The 19,563-nt window shown below is 35.1% G+C and overlaps 1 protein-coding gene across 4 annotated transcripts in view; it reads right to left on the bottom strand.

Annotated features, from left to right (window-relative positions):
• Positions 1-19,563, bottom strand: part of SK (small conductance calcium-activated potassium channel) — a 570,542-nt gene that overhangs the window by 429,624 nt on the left and 121,355 nt on the right. For all 4 annotated transcript variants that reach the window (XM_089094647.1, XM_089094648.1, XM_089094645.1 and 1 more), the window contains exon 4: positions 8,215-8,489. In XM_089094647.1, the coding sequence (XP_088950773.1) occupies positions 8,215-8,489 (275 nt within the window). The remainder of the gene's footprint in view (positions 1-8,214; positions 8,490-19,563) is intronic.

Below are 19,563 nucleotides of genomic sequence, written 5' to 3'. Positions count from 1 at the left end.
GTTTTAGTTCACTTTTTAAGCGTCAAACATATTGGAGGGTAACCAGCTTCTCCCCCCCCTCAACCCTTTTTCCCAAATGCATGCAATAAAAATTTTAATATAGCAATTTTGTTAAAAATAGTTTAAAGATCATATAACAAAAATTTCGGTGTCGACACAACCCACTAGTGCCCGGGGGCAGGCGTTGTAAGTTATGCCCTTGGGGTATATATGGGTCTTATGGAAGGGATGCTCGTATTAACTTCAAAGTGAGATCATTTGATTGAAAATTGAAAGTTCTAGTTCACTTTTTAAGAGTCAAAATAGACTGGAGAGCACCTAGCCCTCCCCCCTCCCCCCTCCACGCTCTTTTTTCCTCAAACCCATCCGATAAGAACTTTGGGATAGTTTTTTTTTTAATGCTTCAAAGACCATATAACAAAAACTCTGGGGTCAACACAGCCCCCCCCAGGGCCCGAAGGCAGGTGTTGTAAGTTCTGCTTTGGGGGGATATATGGTTCTTATTGTAGGGATGCTCGTAAAAAATTCAGAGATGGCTCATTTGATTGGAAATTGAAAGTTCTAGTTCAGTTTTTTACACTCAAAAGAGATTGGAGGGCATCTAGCCCCCCATGCCCCTTTTTCCCCAAATACATCCAATAAAAATTTTGAGATAGCCATTAAGTTAAAAATAGCTGAAAAGTCAGATAACAAAAAATCAGGTGTTGTCACAACCCCCCAGGGCCCTGGGGCAGGCGTTGTAAGTTATGCCCTGGGGCATAACTCGTATGAAAGGGATGCTCATATAAACTTCAGAGAGGGCTCATTTGATTGAATATTGAAAGTTCCAGCTCACTTTTATTGTCAAAAGAGATCCGAGGGCAGCTAGCCCCCCTCGCCTTCTTTTTCAAAACCCATCTGATGAAAATTTTGAGATATAAATTTTGTTAAAAATAGTTCAAAGGTTGGATAAGAAAACTCTGGTGTCAGTAGAGCCCCCAGGGCACAGGGGAGGACGTTTTAAGTTATGCCCTAAGGGTATGTATGGTTCTTATGATAGAGATGCTCGTATAAAATTCATAGAGGGCTCATTTGATTGGAAATTGAAAGTTCTAGTTAAATTTTTAAGAGTCAAAATATTTACGAGGGCAACTAGCCCCCCCCCCCAAACCTTTTTTCCCCAAGCCCATCCTATAAAATTTGTATAATACCCATTTCATTAAAAATAGTTCAAAGGTCAGATAAGACAAATTTCTGTGTCGACTAAACCCGCCAGGGCCCGGAGGCAGGCGTTATGAGTAATGCTCTGGGGGCATGTATAGTTCTTATGGAAGTGATGCTCGTATAAACTTCGGAGAGGGCTCATTTGATTGTAAATTGAAAGTTCTTTTTCACTTTTTAAGAGACAAAGGAGATCGGAGGGCAACTATCCCACCACCACCCCCCTTCTCCACGCCCTAAATGTATCAGATTAAAATTTTTAGATAGACATTTTGTTAAAAATATTTCAAAGTTCTGATAAAAAAAAAATCCGGTGTCGACTCATCCCCCCAGGGCCCGAGGGTAGGCGTTGTAGTTATGCCTTGGGGGCATATATGGTTGTTATGGAAGGGATGCTCGTATAAACTTCCTAGAGGGCTCATTTGGTAGAAAATTGAAAGTTGTAATTCACTTTTTAAGAGTCAAAAGTGATTGGAGGGCAGCTAGCCTCCCCCCACACTCCATTTTTTTTCTCAGAGGCACTTCATATAGAAGGTGTCGTCGTATAAACTTCAAAGAGGGCTCATTCGATTGGAAATTGAGAGTTCTAGAGCCCTTTTTAAGAGTCAAAAGTGATTAGAGGGAAACTGGCTTCCCCAATTTGTGATAGCCATTTTGTTAAGAATAGTTCAAAGATCATATAACAAAAACTTTTTTACGTAAATTTTGGTAAAAATACTTCAAAGGTCAGATGAGAAATCTCCTGTGTCGACACAACCCCTCCCACGAAGGGCCAGGGCAGGCGCTGTACGTATTGCTCTGGAGGCATATATGGTTCTTATGGAAGTTATGCTCGTATAAACTTCAGAGAGGGTTAATTTGAATGGAAATTAAAAGTTGTAGTTCATTTTCTCAGAGTGAAAAAATATTGGAGGGCAACTAGTCCTTCCCGCCCTTCACGCCTTAGGGTGTATTGGATGGACAAACCCATCCGATAAAAATTTCAGGTGACCATTTTGTTAAAAATAGTTCAACCGTCAGATATTAAAACTCCAGGGTCGACACAACCCCCCAGGACCCAGGACAGGCGTTGTAAGTAATACTCTGGGAATATATATGGTTCTTATAGAAGGGATACACGTACAAACTTCAGAGAGGGCTCATTTGATTGAAAATAGAAAGTTCTAGTTCACGTTTTAAGAGTCAATAGAGACTGAAGCTTAATCTAGTCCCTTCACACCCTTTTTTCCCAAACCCATCCGATAAAAATTTTGAGATAGCAATTTTGTCAAAAATAGTTCAAACATCAGATAATAAAAACTCAGAGGTTGACACAAACCCATTTGATATTGTTACTTTGATATCAGTTTTTATACTTTGATGATTTTTTTTTTTTTTTATTTTGATTTTGAAATAAGGAATTTTTCAAAACTTAAAATTTTTTAAATCAAAAACGAACAAAATTAATTAAAAAAACCTTCCGAAAAATTATTTTTTCAAAGAAAATTAAAGACCATTTTAAACTTAAGCCAGAAGATACAAATACCTTTTAAAATTTAAACTCAAAACGACCAGAAATTACTATTAAAGAATAAATGAAACCCAAAACGAACAGAAATTAAATAAAAAATCATACAACGAGTAATCATATAAATGAATATATAGATCTTAAAGCGAGTAATGATTAGATTGAATCTGAAAATCAAGCTTAAAACAAAAAAAAAATAATTTCCTATTTAAATACAAATGAAACTAAAAAAGAACAGAAATTAAATAAACAATCAATGCAAACAAACATACAATATCTATTACAGTAAATGAATAAATAAGTATTTAAGCGAGTGAAATTTAAATTGAATATGCAAATAAAGCTTGAAACGAACAAAAATCACCACAAACAAGAATTTTGGTATGCCCTCCTTCTCTTACTGTAAAAGTCTAAAACCTACTGCGTCATTGGCGCTTTACTGAAAATTATATGCGTCTTGAACAGTCTTTGCAAAGTTTAAACAACATCATATTGAATATTTGATGTATAATGATATTAATTGTTGAAAGATCCATCAGTTCAAGAATTTATTTCACTGTAATTGTATTTTTATCTTCAATGCTGTAAGAACTGGAAAAGAAAATGTGTGTAATATAATCCGTTTTCAGTTAAGCACCAGTGATTCAGTAGGCTTTTGGTTTTTATTTACAGTTAAGAAAGGAAGCAGTATCCAAACACTTGTTTGTAGTGAAACTATATTCGTCTTGAACAACTTTAAAAAGAGCTAATAAATTAAACTGAATATTTGATGTATAATGATATTAGTTGCTGAAAGCTCATTAGTTCAAAATGTTACTATAATTTTAATGTTTATTTTCAGTATTAAGTACAAAAGAAAATATTTGTCATAAAATTGGTTTTCAGTAAAGCGCCAATGACGCAGTAGGCTTTAGACTTTTACAGTTAGAGAAGGAGGTCATACCAAAACTCTTGTTTGTGGTGATTTTTGTTCGTTTCAAGCTTGATATGCATATTCAATTTAAGTTTCAATCGTTTTAAGATTTATTTATTAATTTACATTTATATCTATTGTATGTTTATTTGCATTGATTGTTTGTTTCTGTTGGTTTTAAGTTCCATCTATACTTCAATAGAAAAATATTTTCTTTCGTTTTAAGCTTGATTTTCATATTCAATCTAAGCATTACTCGCTTTAAGATCTATTTATTCATTTATATTATTACTTGTTGTATGTTTTTCTCTGATTGTCTATGATTGTTTATTTAATTTCTGTTCGTTTTGGGTGTCATTTATTCTTTAATAGTAATTTCTGGTCGTTTTGAGTTTAAATTTTAAAAGGTATTTGTATCTGCTGAGCTTAAGTTTAAAATGGCCTTTACTTTTCTTTGAAAAACTTATTTCTCGGAAAGTTTTTTTTAATTAATCTAGGATAGCGACGCAATTTTGATAGCCGTAAATTAATCCAAAATATTAACTCTCTTGAAATAGGAATAAATCATTGCCTTTAAAGCTACAAGTGTTGGTATTACCGGGAGTAAAGGAGGGCTCGTTCTTCTTATTGTTTCGCATCAAAGTATCTGTTATGAACCGTCTTCTATCGGTCAGAATTTGAAGATTCACCCATTCCTCCTTGTGCAAACACACATATAATAAATTATATTGATTACTTCTCTGTTTAAAAGCATTCGGCAGCATAATAAATTTTCTCCAAAGATACCATGATTAAATCGCAGTTTTCCCTTTTTGTCTCATTTGAGAATCAAGACCCCGAAGGCTATTTGTCTAACCCACTCAGGAATTATGAGATGAAAGTTATAAAAGCAAATTTCATTCATCGTATTAAATATAGGCGCTAAAGGCATTTGACCTCGGTCTAGCATTTACGCCCTTAACGGCTCAAATGGTAAAGCCTTTGCGATAACATTATTACATGACCTTAACTTAGTGTAAGAAGAAACAATTAAAAAAAAAATCTTCATTTAACCAATTCATAATGATTTGAATTGGAAAAAATAGCTTTTGGACTTAAGCTTACACTTCCAGGGAAAGTTGAGGAGGATGTAAAACTAAATCAAAGTGAAAAGGGAAACTGTTTTTGTACAGTTTCAAAAATAGGAGCGAGAGTGCTAAAATAACTATTCAGTTTTTTCTACCACATTTGAAACTTTTAGTGGTCAAAGTAGTGGATTTCTTAGTCTAGGAGCCAGCTAAGTGTAGGTAAGTGTAGGTAAGTGTAAGCCAGCTAAGTGTAGGTAGATAGATACCACAGCTCCTTGTTAAAATTGACCTTGTCACCTTAGTGCAAAAATGAAGTCGGGGCTTCAGTACCCAGATCGGGCCTCTTTGGGTCGAAAATTTGGGCAGTAGCTTGTTCTTTTCGGTACAAAATAAGTTTAAGGTATCTAAAGTTGAATATGCTGATTGCTAATTTCAGCAGTAAGAAAAATTATTGTAGACCCACTGGGTACTGACGACCTGAGTCCAACAATACCCTACACATAATAGATATTTAACATGGGATAAATGACTCCCAGCTTAGCGTGTAATGAATTTTTGTCATTGTCCTAGACTGTCCTTCCTGGCAGATGTTTCTTTCTTTGTAACGCTTACTGCAAGCAGTCTTTAGACGACACGACTAACCGAGAAACATTTTCCATGTTGTTTTTCAGTTTTATTATCACTTAGAGGTGGTATGTTTTTTTTTCCCTCTCTCGTGGATCCTTTATTTACAATGTTTTTATACCATTTCAGGCCACGAGTTATTCCCTGAAAATATTGACTCAGAAAAATCAAGATGTTCTTGCATTACTAAGAAAATTACACCGTTGAAGAAAGCTGCTGACTTCAGTAGCTTTACTTCGCGAAATGGTACAAATGTGATACCTTTTTAGTCTGTTTTATTAAGTCATCAAGAGAAATTTACTCCTAGGTTGCGCTCAGTTTAATTCACGGAAAGAGACAGTCTGCTTGCTAGCAAACAAAAGAAAAAAAAACTGTTTAAAACTCTATTTTCTTAACAAAAGCAATTTTTTGATTGTAAAAAAAAACAGAAGCAGAAAAAAGTCTTCGGATGTTTGACCACCTGTTCTGTTTCTTTTCGTTTTGTTTTAAAGTATGTTTTTTCTCTGTTTGTTCAAAACAAAGGGACAATGCCCACGCTTAGTTCTGCGCGTTCATGTCTGCAAATATCTTATTATGATGGGGAGACAACTCGTTTTAAGATATAGCCTGGAGGGGAATAAGCAGCCTACGCCCAAAACAAATCGAGAAGAAGTACCATTTACTCAAAATATCATGACAGCGCTGTAACGCTTACTAGGCTATAATTTCCTCTAGTGATGCCACCAATGCGAACTTTATATTGTAATTCTCACAAAATCACATTACTTTTGGAGAGTGTTTCCCCTTTTTTCTAAAAGCATGTAAATTGTCTTTTGTTATTAACTTTTGGCTCGTAAATTCAAACTTGATAAATTTGACACACTCGAAATCAGCATTAGAATAAATTCTTTTAACACATATGTTGTTTTCAAACTACCCTTTCTTAGTGTTTCTATTACTTCAGATACGAGCTGCTCCTGACAAACCATTCAGTGCCGTTCACGGTTTGAAATGACTAGCAAACTCGGGCAATGATTCTTAAGGAAAGTTCTCAGAAGCTAGGTGTGAACGTTTTCAACTCCTGCAAGGACTGTACAAAAATAAATGTATAGTTACTCAGAAGACCTGAAGTGAAAACCCCTCTTCTCTCAGTATCCATTCATTGCACTAACATTTCAAAGCTGAATCTTCGGTGGCTTATTTTTTTTTCAATATAACAAAATTTACGGCAGCATTAATAGAGATGATCCTGTCAATCCCAAAGAAGAATTATGTACAAACGGCATTTTCGTAAATAAATATCATAATTTTGATTATAATCATAGTATTCGAGAAGATTTAGAGGCTGAAAACCAGATTTTTAAGCTTATTTTCTGAAACCTGTTTGAGCTTGTGACCTGAAAATCAGTTTTTAATGCTGCACGATTAGTTTTTTTGTTTCAAATATTGAAACTATAAAAATTGAAAAAAATAAAGCTTAACCATATAACTGAATAATTTGACTTCGTTTTGGCATGTACCAAAACGAACAATTCAGTTATGTTAGATAGTCTTTGAGGTTTTGTTCAATAATTACTTTTATTAGACTTTATATTCATAAATACGGCTTGTCTTCGTACCGGCTATAGAGTATAGTACCGGGAGCCGGGGCTTCGCCTAGGCCCAGTTACTCGGCAAGCGGCAGGCTTATATATGTTTCATTCTCTAGTTACGCATTAGCGTAATCATTGCGCAATTCTTTAACTCTAAGTCATGAGGAGTCAAACCAGCAATTTCAATTGAATTAAGAAATTCTGGCGTGAATTCAATTCCTTCTTCCCTTCAATACATCAAAATATCATCCATTTTATAGGATTTATTTTCCCCTGGGAGTCGTTGCGACTCTCTTCTGTCGCTTCTCTTCAAACCGCATATTTCTTTTTCCATTATGTTCATTTGAGATTCGTTCTGTTGCTTGTTTTCGCATGTTTTCTAACCATAAGTCTAGCTGCGCTTCATTTTCTTGCATCATTACCTCATACATTTTCAATGCCTTTTCCTTTAGCTGTTCGGATTCATTCAAAATCATATGTAATTTTGCACGATGTCATAGATACCAAAAAACTTATTCTCTAGATTTTCTGGGAAGTGTATTTCATTACTAGTCAACTGTAATGAAATAATTCTGACTTTTTAATTAATGTTTTTAAAAAAATGCGTCGTGTACGCTTAGTTTTGGTTATCTTGAAAATTGTTTTCCAGAAATTGTTCCAAAACAGTCGTACTCTTCTCAAAAGAGTTTGGTTCTTTGGATAAAATTTTACTCAGAGTTTCTCACTCGTATAAGCTGATGGCACAATGATTGGTTTGGCTGAATATTCTTGCCTGTTGGTCTCCTAAGGATGATAATCAGCTTAAGTGAAATTAAAAAAGCTAGTCTCGTCTCCTTGTAAGATGAAAGATAAATAAATTGGCTATTGAGTGTTGTTGCACCGTACTAAAATGTCACGTTCTATCTGGAGAATGATAACTGAAAGAAAATATATCTACTAAACTCTTTTACATTGCTATCACACTTATGTACTTGATTCGCATTGACTATTTAAGGAGATTAACTTTGGAACAGTAGATAACCTCTTGAACAATTGACGTTGACATGTAAGAAAATGTAATTCATTTCATTTCAGACTCAGTCCAATTTAAAAGCAGAACTTTAAACCACTGTCATGGGTAACATTTACAGGATCATACGTAAAAAGCCATGGAGATTAAAACTTACCGCTTTTATATCTCTGTGCTAACCCTATAGATTGCTCCGCCAAAACGATAGGTAAACGCAGCATTAATAACCTTATATTGGGTACATATAACAATGTTATTTTTATTTTATAGGAAAATTGAGCGCACAACATTGTCCCAGAGTCCTAAGTAGAAAAAAAACTTACTTTTGATGGAGTTGCTGTGCACTCAGCATACTGTCTTTTGATGCTGCTCTTGATAAGGATAGAGAATATTTATGGGCTCTATGGTGCAGCTCACAGAGACATCTATTTGGCGAGCTCCCATGACTAAAACTATGAGGAACTAGATATTTTTGTTGATTCTGTATAGATTCTCTGGAGTAGTCAGACTTTTCATCAGGATCGTGACTGCCTTCCGTTTCAACACTGGCCTGGTTTGACGCAGAAGGATTTGAAAATCTTTGACGACTTCCTTTTACCTAAAATGAAAACACTTACAAAACTATCATGAGCTAACAATTTTTAATCAAAAATCAGAATAATTCATATTAATCTGGTACGAATAAAGCATTCCAAGATAGCTCTTATGGCTGGTTTTAAATAATATTTATGTTCGATTAATAACATATGAAAAGTTCACTGCTGAGTTAGTGAAGAGTGATGGGTCTTCATCTTTTTTTCTCAAGGCGAGTTTGTACAAACAAGTTGGTCATAGGATCTTTAAAAGGGACTCGCTTGATCGAAAATTAGAAATTCTAGTGTATCTTTTAGCTGCCGAAATGATTGGGAGCTTTCTTGTTCCTTTTTACACCCTTGCGTTCCCGAAGAGCTTCAGACCAAAATTGTGAGATAGCCATTTCAGTCAAAGCCATCGAAAGGTCAAAAAAGTACGTCTCCAGGTGGCAAACAACTCACGCAGCCCCAAGATTAAGGATCCCAAATTATGAAATTGGCTAATTCTTCGCACATAAATTTTATTAGGTATCTTTTATTTATTGATGGTGATTTGTGATAGTTTCATGCTTGAGAGTTTATTTGACTTTATTTCCGCTCACTTTTTGTTTAATGTAGCTCTTTGCTTTTCTTTGATAAACCTCTTTTCTGGAAAAGTTCTATAAATTAATGCTAAGAAAACTAACCCGTTTTTGAGGATGCTTGAATTATGCAGGCTTATCTTAGTTTTGAGAAGATTTTTTAAGAAACCAAATTCAGCTGGGGGAAAACTAGAGTCTGGAGGGGCTCTGAGGTCTGGAAGGGCCAATTGCCCCCCCCCCCCCCATAGAAAATTATATCCTTGCTATAACCTATAACTTTCTGTACTACAGTGACTATTGTTTCTCACTGATTCAAGATTGGATCCTCTTTCTTAATAGTAATGTAAGAAAAGTTTCGTAAAGTTTTTGTAGATATTTGTTCAGCCAAAAGAAGAAGGCATTTATGGATAAGGTGTTCAAGAAATATCAGGGCTAGTCGAATTTCTTTTTAATTAAAAAATATTACATTGTAGTAAGAAGAACAGAAACAAGTAAAAGATAATATAAAGTCCTTAGTAGCCGAATAAATTCAAAAACATTTGAGAGGAATCCAAAATATTTGTATGGACGATAAAATAGTGGATTTTACCTTATAATTGCCTCTTAGTAATTCCAAAAAGCAATTCGGCTGTAGAAATCCACGGCGTCTTGATGCCGCCAACCAAGGTAGTGGGGCGCCGAAGCCTTTGTGGCGGCGATTTGCTGAAGCATTTTTGGCGGTTTTCGGCATCCAGCCAGTTTTCGTTGCCGCCTCGGGGACTATACTGAAGTACATTCAAGTTGGAATTAGAATTAAATTGTGAAAAATGTAAACAGAACTGGTTAGTCATATTGACAAAAAAAGGATTAAATACAAAAAAAAATGAAATTCCGAAAATTTAGGCTAGTAGGACTTAAACCAAAAAAATCGTTTTACATTCTGAATGAAGAGAATTAATTAGGCTATCTGAATACAACATTCTTCGTCCTGTATGATGTAATATGAACAGGGATTATCTGTAATCTAATAGTGTCAAGTTTGAACATAGATCCTCGTTTCGTTTGTTTAATTCCGAGTAATATTACATGAAATATTTTTACTCTTTTTTAAAAATAAATTTTTGAAAAGTGCCTAACAAAATAAATTGTACAATTTGCATCACTACATACTTTTGTTTTACAACTTTTTTAACTTGTTGTATATATATCACAATAAAAAACTTTAGCGTAAAGAGCGAGGCGTTGAGGAGGGGACAGCCCATTTCATATACGGAATAATTTCTGCTCGTTTTCAGTTTTAACGTCGGTCCTTACTTTCAGTTAAAAAAACTTTTTTTTTTTTTATTTAATCACTTAAGAGTCGATTCAGGTTCTCTTGCAAGTCTGCTTTGGATCTACTGAGCAGAAGGGCGTCATCAGCATATGCCAAGTAAGATAGGTCAGTGCCATGCAATATATATATATATATATATATATAACGTTAAAACTGAAAACGAACAGAAATTATTCTGTATATGAAAGGGCTGCCCTCTCCTCAACGCCTCGCTCTTTACGCTAAAGATTTTTATTGTTAAAAAAAATAGAGTTGTTAGAAAGTCAAACTTTAGCGGAAAGAGCGAGGCGTTGAGGAGGGAACATCCCCTTTCATATACGGACTAATTTTTGTTAGTTTTAAGGTTTAATGTCGTTCCTTACTTTCAGTTAAAAAAAACTTGTTTTTTTTAATTTAATTTTTGAACGGTTTTGAATTAATGCAGTTTTGATTTTGGCTCACCGTACATGAATAATTACAATACAATTTGCATATTAATTTTACTTTTATTTGGTTAAATGGCTATTTACGAACGTTTTTATTAGTAATAAATATACGTAACTTACGAATTAACTTACGTAACGAACTTCTGTGTTCATATATTTTTAATGCGTATATTAGGGGGTTCGCCCCCTAGTCAATACCTTGCTCTTTAAGCTAGAGTTTGAATTTTGTTCCAATTCTTTAAAAATGACCGCTTAATCCCAAAGGCCGTTAATTAGAATAAATAGATCTTATGAAAGTACTAAAAAATCTTTGGCTTGAAGAGCGAGGTATAGACTAGAGGGTGAACCGAATCACATACATAATATTTTCTGTTCGTTTTAAGTTTTGATGTTGCTGTTTACTTTCAGTTGAAAAACTTGTTTTTTTATTTTATTTCTGATCTTTTTTTAAATAATGCTGGGAAATCCGGCGTCCCCTTCCTAGCAATGTCCCTTCCCCCATGAAAACTTTCTTCATGGAAAGATTCTCCCACATAACCCCGACCCCCCCCATTACCAGAAAAAATCCCCCCTGAAATCGTCTGTATACTTCCCAATAACCAATCGAATGGTCCAGTAGCCATGCATTTGGGGATGACAATTTGCTTTAAGCGAAGCACTCATCAACTTAACGACGGCATGCGTGAAAGGGGTTAGTATTTTTTTTCTTTCACAGAGCTTGATTTTTGCTTTTGACCTATACTTGTGTGTAGGTTATCTGATATGCCGATTGTATTTCTTCCCCATTTTACCCATAACAGCGTTATTATAAATTATAATGGCGTTCGCTATTTTTGGGCTAATGATTACGCCGATTTGGGCTATTTGTTTGGCAGAAAACCTTGCAACCGTGCTAGTAGCACACTGAATGTCAGCTGAAACCCTAACATCAGCTTTCGCTTCTGTCACGGATTATCAGCTTTCGAAAAATTGTATCAATGTACCAAATATTCGAGAATTCTTCAGATTTTCCCTGGATATAGCTAATGTAAATAACCATTGTGGTATGAAGCATTACTTTACTCTAAATATTTTTTTTTAATGAAGCAACAAGTTAAAAAAGTTGTAAAACAAAAGTATGTAGTGATGCAAATTGTATAATTTATTTTGTTAGGCGCTTTTCAAAAATTTATTTTTAAAAAAGAGTAAAAATATTTCACGTAATTTTACTCGATATTAAACAAAAGAAACGAGGATCTATGTTCAAACTTGACACTATTAGATTACAGATAATCCCTCTTCATATTACATCATACAGGCCGAAGAATGTTGTATTCAGATAGCCTAATTAATTCTCTTCATTCAGAATGTAAAAGATTTTTTTGGTTTAGGTCCTACTAGCCTAAATTTTCGGAATTTCATTTTTTTTGTATTTAATCCTTTTTTTTGTCAACATGACTTACCAGTTCTGTTTACTTTTTTCACAATTTAATTCTCATTCCAACTTGAATGTACTTCAGGATAGTCCCCGAGGCGGCAACAAAAACTGGCTAGATGCCGAAAACCGCCAAAAATGCTTCAGCAAATCGCCGCCACAAAGGCTTCGGTGCCCCGCTACCATGGTTGGCGGCATCAAGACGCCGTGGATTTCTACAGCCGAATTGCTTTTTGTAATTACTGAGAGGCAATTATGAAGTAAAATCCACTATTTAATCGTCCATACAAATATTTTGGATTCCTCTCAAATGTTTTTGAATTTATTCGGCTACTAAGGGACTTTATATTATCTTTTACTTGTTTCTGTTCTTCTTACTACAATGTAATATTTTCTAATTAAAAAGAGTTTTAACTAGCCCTGATATTTCTTGAACACCTTATCCATAAATGCCTTCTTCTTTTGGCTGAACAAATATATACAAAAACTTTACCAAACTTTTCTTACATTACTATTAAGAAAGAGGATCCAATCTTTAATCAGTGAGAAACAATAGTCACTGTTGTGCAGAAAGTGAGAGGTTATAGCAAGGATATAATTTTCTATGGGGGGGGCAATTGGCCCTTCCAGACCTCAGAGCCCCCCAGACTCTAGTTTGCCCCCAGCTGAATTTGGTTTCTTGAAAAATCTTCCCAAAACTAAGATAAGCCTGCATAATTCAAGCATCCTCAAAAACGGGATAGTTTTTTTTAGCATTAATTTATAGAACTTTTCCAGAAAAGAGGTTTATCAAAGAAAAGCAAAGAGCAGCATTAAACAAAAAGTGAGCGGAAATAAACTCAAACAATCTCTCAAGCATGAAGCTATCACAAATCACCATCAATAAATAAAAGATACCTAAAACGAACAGATATTACAATAAATAATCGAGTCAAACTCAAAACGAGCAAAAATTAGCATGAGTAGGGCTGACAAACCCCATCCCTTCCCAAGACCTGAACTTAATTTGTAATTTACTGAAAAAAAGAAAAAAACAAAGGAAAATGGACTGTCAGTCCAATATATATATATATATATATATATATATATATATATATATATATATATATATATATATATATATATATATATATATATATATATATATATATATATATATATATATATATATATATATATATATATATATATATATATATATATATATATATATATATATATTGCATGGCACTGACCTATCTTACTTGGCATACGCTGATGATTTCTGTTCGGAATAATTTCTGTTCGATTTAAGTTTTAACGTCGTTCCTTACTTTCAGTTCAAAAAACTTGTTTTTTTTTATTTAATTTTTGAACGTTTTTGAATTAATGCAGGTTTTGATTTTGGCTCACCGTACATGAATAATTACAATAAAATATGCATATTAATTTTACTTTTATTTGGTTAAATGGCTTTCTCGAAACTTGTTTAATATTATTTACGAACGTTTTTATTAGTAATAAATATACGTAACTTACGAATTATGTTACGTAACGAACTTCTATATTTATACATTTTTAATACGTATATTAGGGGGGTCCACCCCCTAGTCAATGCCTTGCTCTTTAAGCTAGAGTTTGAATTTTGTTCCATTTCTTTAAAAATGACCGCTTAATCACAAAGGCCGTTAATTAGAACAAATAGATCTTATGAAAGTACTAAAAAATCTTTGGCTAAAAGAGCGAGGTAATGACTAGGGGGTGAACTCAATTATATACGTAATATTTTCTGTTCGTTTTAAGTTTTGATGTTGCTGCTTACAATCAGCTGAAAAACTTGTTTTTTTTAACTTAATTTCACATCTTTTTTTAAATAATGCTGGGAAATCCGGCGTCTCCTTCATAACAATGTCCCTTCCCCCATGAAAACTTCCTTCATGGAAAGATCCTCCAACATAACCCCCGACCCCCGACCCCCCCCCACCCCACTACCAGAAAAAATCCCCCCTGAAATCGTCTGTATACTTCCCAATAACCAATACTATATGTTAACATTGGGATAAGTTCATAGCTTCTAGCCCTCTCTCTGAGAACTTTGGAGATTAAGTCATCCTAGAGGACATAGTTATCATATTTTCGACCATGTTGAACAAAATCTCATAATTTTGATCGGGTGACTTCGAGAAAAAAATGAGCGTGGGAGGGGGCCTAGTTGTCCTCCATTTTTTTGGTCACTTAAAATGGGCACTAAAACTTTTAATTTCCGTTCCAATGAGCCCCCCCCCACGATATTCTAGGACCACTAGGTCGATACGATCACCCCTGGGAAAAAAAAAACAACAAAAAAACACGCATCCGTGATCCGTCTGGCAAAAAATGCTATATTCCACATTTTTGTAGATAGGAGCTTGAAACCTCTACAACAGGGTTCTCTGATACGCTGAATATGATGGTGTGATTTTCATTAAGGTTCTATAGCTTTTAGGGGGTCTTTCCCCTTTTTTCTAAAATCAGCCAAATTTTCTCAGGCGTGTAACTTTAAATGGGGACTAAACTTGATGAAACTTATACATTTAAAATTGGCATTAAAATTTAATTTATTTGATATATTAGTTGGTATCAATATCTCGTTTTCTAGAGTTTTGATTACCATTGACCCGAATCACACCTGATTCACGGTTTGTTCCAACAAACTGTTTGATATACCGTTTGTCTGTGACTATCAAGCATGCACAAATAGTTCATTCTTGAAAGGCATTTGAGATGTCACTACTTGTCAAGGATTTCCAGACAGAACTTCGTCCACACAACAGACAAACATCTTTTGGGATGCTTTCCAATTAACCATTTAATAAAGACAAACATTCATCTAACTTATTCAAACAAAGAATGTATGTTTACTCTCTGGTTTCCAGGTAAAGTTGTTTCTTTTTTCTTTATTTTTTTTCTCTTGGGTGTCGAAGCAGGTTGTGCTTTCTTTAAAGGCAATGAGCGGCATGTCATAGGATTGTTGCCGGTGCAAAACCATCACGTATTATTTTTTTTCACTCGTTAAAAAAATTGAGATGGGAAATTTAACGGTTTATTAATATAAATCAATAAATGAACAAACAGAACTAGAAGACAGTAAAAAGAATCAAGGAATATGAAAATACCGACGTGACACTGTTTCTGCCGAAATCTCGGTCTCTGTAAGTGAATGAAACAATTTTACTAACTCAATTCGTAAATTAGGTGAAAAAATGAATAAAATAATTTAGACACTACGATTAATGACAGTAGAGGATATTACTCACAGAATATCTATGTCTAGTTGATTATGTGCAGTAACTATAGCGGTTTAACCAGCCAGAAACAAAAAGTGATTCATTGAAAACTTTACTATTCTGTAGCAACTGCTTGTCGGTACCAATTCATTTGGTAAAAACTTGTCGGGAATTAGGCTAGTTTAACATCAGGAGCCAGTTTCACAATCCATTTAAAGTGGAAAATGCTAACTACAGAATAAAAAATGTGTCAAGCTTATGGACCGATTGAGCGTAAACATGGTGCTGGGTATGTGCGAGTGTATTCGATAATGACTATTGTTTGAGCCGCACTACCAGTTTTCAGCTAAACAAATCTACGCTGCAATGAATTTTCATGACCAAGAAGATTGCACCCAGCCTGTTTGCTGCATCAATTTCTAGCCGCGTTAAACAAGCATTCTATTCTGGCCGAAAGAAAGACTAGACACACACCTAAATTGTTCACTATCCATCGAGAAATGAATAGCCTGTTTATATAGCCCACACAAATCGGCTTGAGCTAGTAAAGTGATCTCCAGTCATGAGATAACTACTATTACTACCACCACTAACAACTTAATCCAGAACCAAGGCACCTGAGGCCAAAACAGCTGCGCACGCTCCTCCTCCATCTCAACTTACTCAAAGCCTCCCTCTTTACACCTCCTAAGAAGTTAGTGCTTCCATTAAATCTTTCATTGCAACATCCTCCCACCCAATTCAGGGGCAACCTGCTCTTCATTTGGCCCTAGGCCGTTGCCCCACAAGGACGATCTTGGGAAATCATTCATCCTTCCTCCACAGAACGTTTCCTAACCATCTCGATGCTTCTCTTATTATAGCCCTTGAAAGCAGGATTGACTCACATTTTTCGTAAAGCTTCAAAAAATCAGTCGGGTACCCAAAACAGTCTGTATGCAGTTTCTCTTCAAAATATCTAGCAAATCCTCTCTCGGTTTTTGGAGCACCTACGCTTCAGAACCACACTTGTCCATTTTTATCACTGTAGCTTCCAATATTCTAATTTTGGGTTACACACTTGTCTTCCTATTCTTCTAAACTTTTTTTAACTGTGAAAAACACCCTGAGCCATGGCTATTTTACTCTTAACATCTTCACTACATCCATCATCTTTACTAACAATACAACCTAGGTAAATGAAGCTGTCCAATTGATCGATCTTCACGTTGCCAAAAATCGCATCTTCGCCTTCATTTATTGCTAGTCTTGGTGACTAATTCTTCTTAATATTAGTTTCCAAACTTACTCTTGCACACTGAACTGACAATAGTTCATGCATTTTGCCAACATTTTCATCTAGGATGCTTAAATCATCAATATAGTCTAAGTCTTGGAGAGTTTAACTTCCTCATTTGATTCCGTGTCCTCCCATTGCCTTTGCTGTGCTCCTTAGGACAAAGTCCATCAAAATGATCCATATAAATGGGGATAGGACGCAGCCCTGTTTAACTCCTTATTTAATATGAAACAAGTTACTTTGCCTCCTTTCTTACCTTAGCTCCAGCATTGTTATTCTCGTGCATGACACTTATCACTTTAGTTTATTTATATGGTATACCATACAAGGATAGGCCCTTCACTAAGGCTCCTCTATCAGCTGAATCAGGCCCTTGCTCATTATCTATAAAACTGAGAACTAAAGGGGTTTGATGACTCAGGCACTTCTTAATTATTAATCTAAAAGGGAAAATATGGTCGATGTACGCTCTCCCCTTCCTAAAACAACACTGTTATCCTCTTAAAACCTTATCTAAAGCATCTCTAAGTCTAAAAAGCATCATCATACTAAGTAATTTACTTCCTCAAGAAACCATGCTACTGCCTCTATAATTACCAAACTCACTCTTATCCCTTTTCTAAAAGAGGAGTTTAATTAGAGTTTTCCTAAAATCACTAGGTGCTTCCCCTGTTTTAAAAGTCATATTCATAATCTTCAGTAGCTTACCTCTAACTTCATAACCACCACATTTAAAAACTCTAAACTTACCACTAAATTTACAACACTATCGTCAGTCTTGAGATTGAGTCTATCTTTAGTTTTTTTTTAACAAATATTTTCCTATCCTAAAAGACCGCTCCTCCGAAATAAATACACATTTGTATGGTCTCCAAATTTTTCTGGGACTAAGAGGCTACCATTTGGCACCACTTGACACCATTTGACACCAAAAACAGGAAGTACTACAGTAATGCCAAATTGATTGACATACCACTTACATATGGATTAGGTATGCGCGTAGGAATTGGATCAGAGCCTTCCTCTTCCCCTGAAAGAAAATAATAACTCTACTATTTTGTTTGCATGTTACTTACTTATGAGGCAAGACAGAGGGTTTATGAAAAAAATGGAATGTGTTAACTGAATCAGCGATGGACCGATTGGCCAAAATATATCATAAACTAAACGAATATTTTCAAAGCCGATTCCTTATTCTGAAGTCAACTCAATGGATAATAGGAAATCGTTCTATGCTAACGATTTCTACGTTGTTTTCAGAATCATAGTAGTGAGCTGCCTGACTCTGCAGCCACAAAAAACATCTCTTTGCTGAAACCAGTATACCGAAGTCTATTAGGCAAAATGAATGATAGGTCTGAAAAACTTTCCAGAGTTACAAAGCTATTTCTGGGGAAAAGCCCATGTCCGATATACATCATGTATACCGGACTAAGAGAATGTTTTTGAACCAGAATAAGCTTTTAAATGATATAACTCGTTGTTTTTGGACTCTATTCAAAGAAATGCAGGCTATCAAGTCAATATACCTTTCTGTGGTTCACCAATTGCATCCAAGGGGCTTAGAAGTCTCAGGAAACTGAGATTGTATGCAACGATGGACGATCAGCACAAGAATCATCTATATCGTGATGTGCTGGGAGACTGATATTTCTGACAAGTGAAAATATTACGAATCACTATTGGTCTGGTGTAGGATACTACCAAGCCAATATGTATTCTACCCATATACTGTTTGCATGATTCGGGTTAGTTGCGAATTCCATACATGGTGTGGAGTTAGTTTAGTTCACTATGGAAAATCGCAGGATTCTTATGATAGTGTTTTGGTATTAACAAACGGCTTAATTAATTAAACATAGCCATTTTCTTTCATGAAAAATCCAAGGGCTTTCTATCCATACCATTCATGCTTTAAACGCTATACCAGTGCGTTCAGCTAAAAGTGTATTATTACGTGCGTTTCTTACGCATTCTTATTCAGAACGCACTCACGAATTTTGATCTGTAGATCTGTAAAACCGGTTTCATACCGGTCTCATAGTTAGGCGACAGAAAGCATTGGACTTATATAATTTGGGCTATATAATTACACATTAGGGAGGTGGGGGTAAAGTGTTTGGACAGCATGAAGTTAGAAAACAATTCTTACTTCATAATATGCAGAATAATCGTAGTTAACACATTTTGCATGTAGACCCACCATACTCCCCCCGTAATCTAAAAATACATACCCCAAATTATATAAGTCCAATGCATTCTGTCACCCGTCACTTGTCTTTGTGGCTATGAAACCGGTTTTCTCAGATCTAAATTCAGACCAGGAACTTGAGTGTGTTCTGAATAATTAACAGGTACCCTTAGTAAGAATACAAGAACATTTTTTTCTTCAGGTTAAAAGGTATGAAAAAAATAGGTAGGCTTCTATATTAATTACTCATGAAATATAAGTAGTCAGTAAAAATGATCCCCGATTCGATACGCTTGTTGGACGTATTAAAAAAAAGCTATAAAAAAGGACATGTTTGCCACTTTTATAGATCCATTGCTCCATCCCCCCTGACATGGAAAAGTTTGGAAAATTGATAAAACATGTGCAAGAGATATATATCCAAGGCTTTTGACTTGGTTCCTAACTCACAAGCTTCGCTGGCTCTCCTTCACTGCGGGGTTGACCTACTCATTCGTATCTCTCCATGCCATTAGCACCGGAAGGTATATATCATCGGATGGGAAAGTCTCCATAGCAGTCAGATGCAAGGAGAGTTAAACAGGGTCTGACAATGAATCTCGCTATTTTTAACAATCCTTTCCATGTTTCTTCTCCGTATTCCAAATTGGACC

Source organism: Artemia sp. Qi Xiang Cuo, chromosome 9, assembly GCF_049724085.1.
Source record: "Artemia sp. Qi Xiang Cuo chromosome 9, ASM4972408v1, whole genome shotgun sequence".
Classification (NCBI taxonomy): Eukaryota; Metazoa; Arthropoda; class Branchiopoda; order Anostraca; family Artemiidae; genus Artemia; species Artemia sp. Qi Xiang Cuo.
Note: the sequence above shows the minus strand (reverse complement) of the source record. Positions and strands in the feature narration are given on the sequence as shown.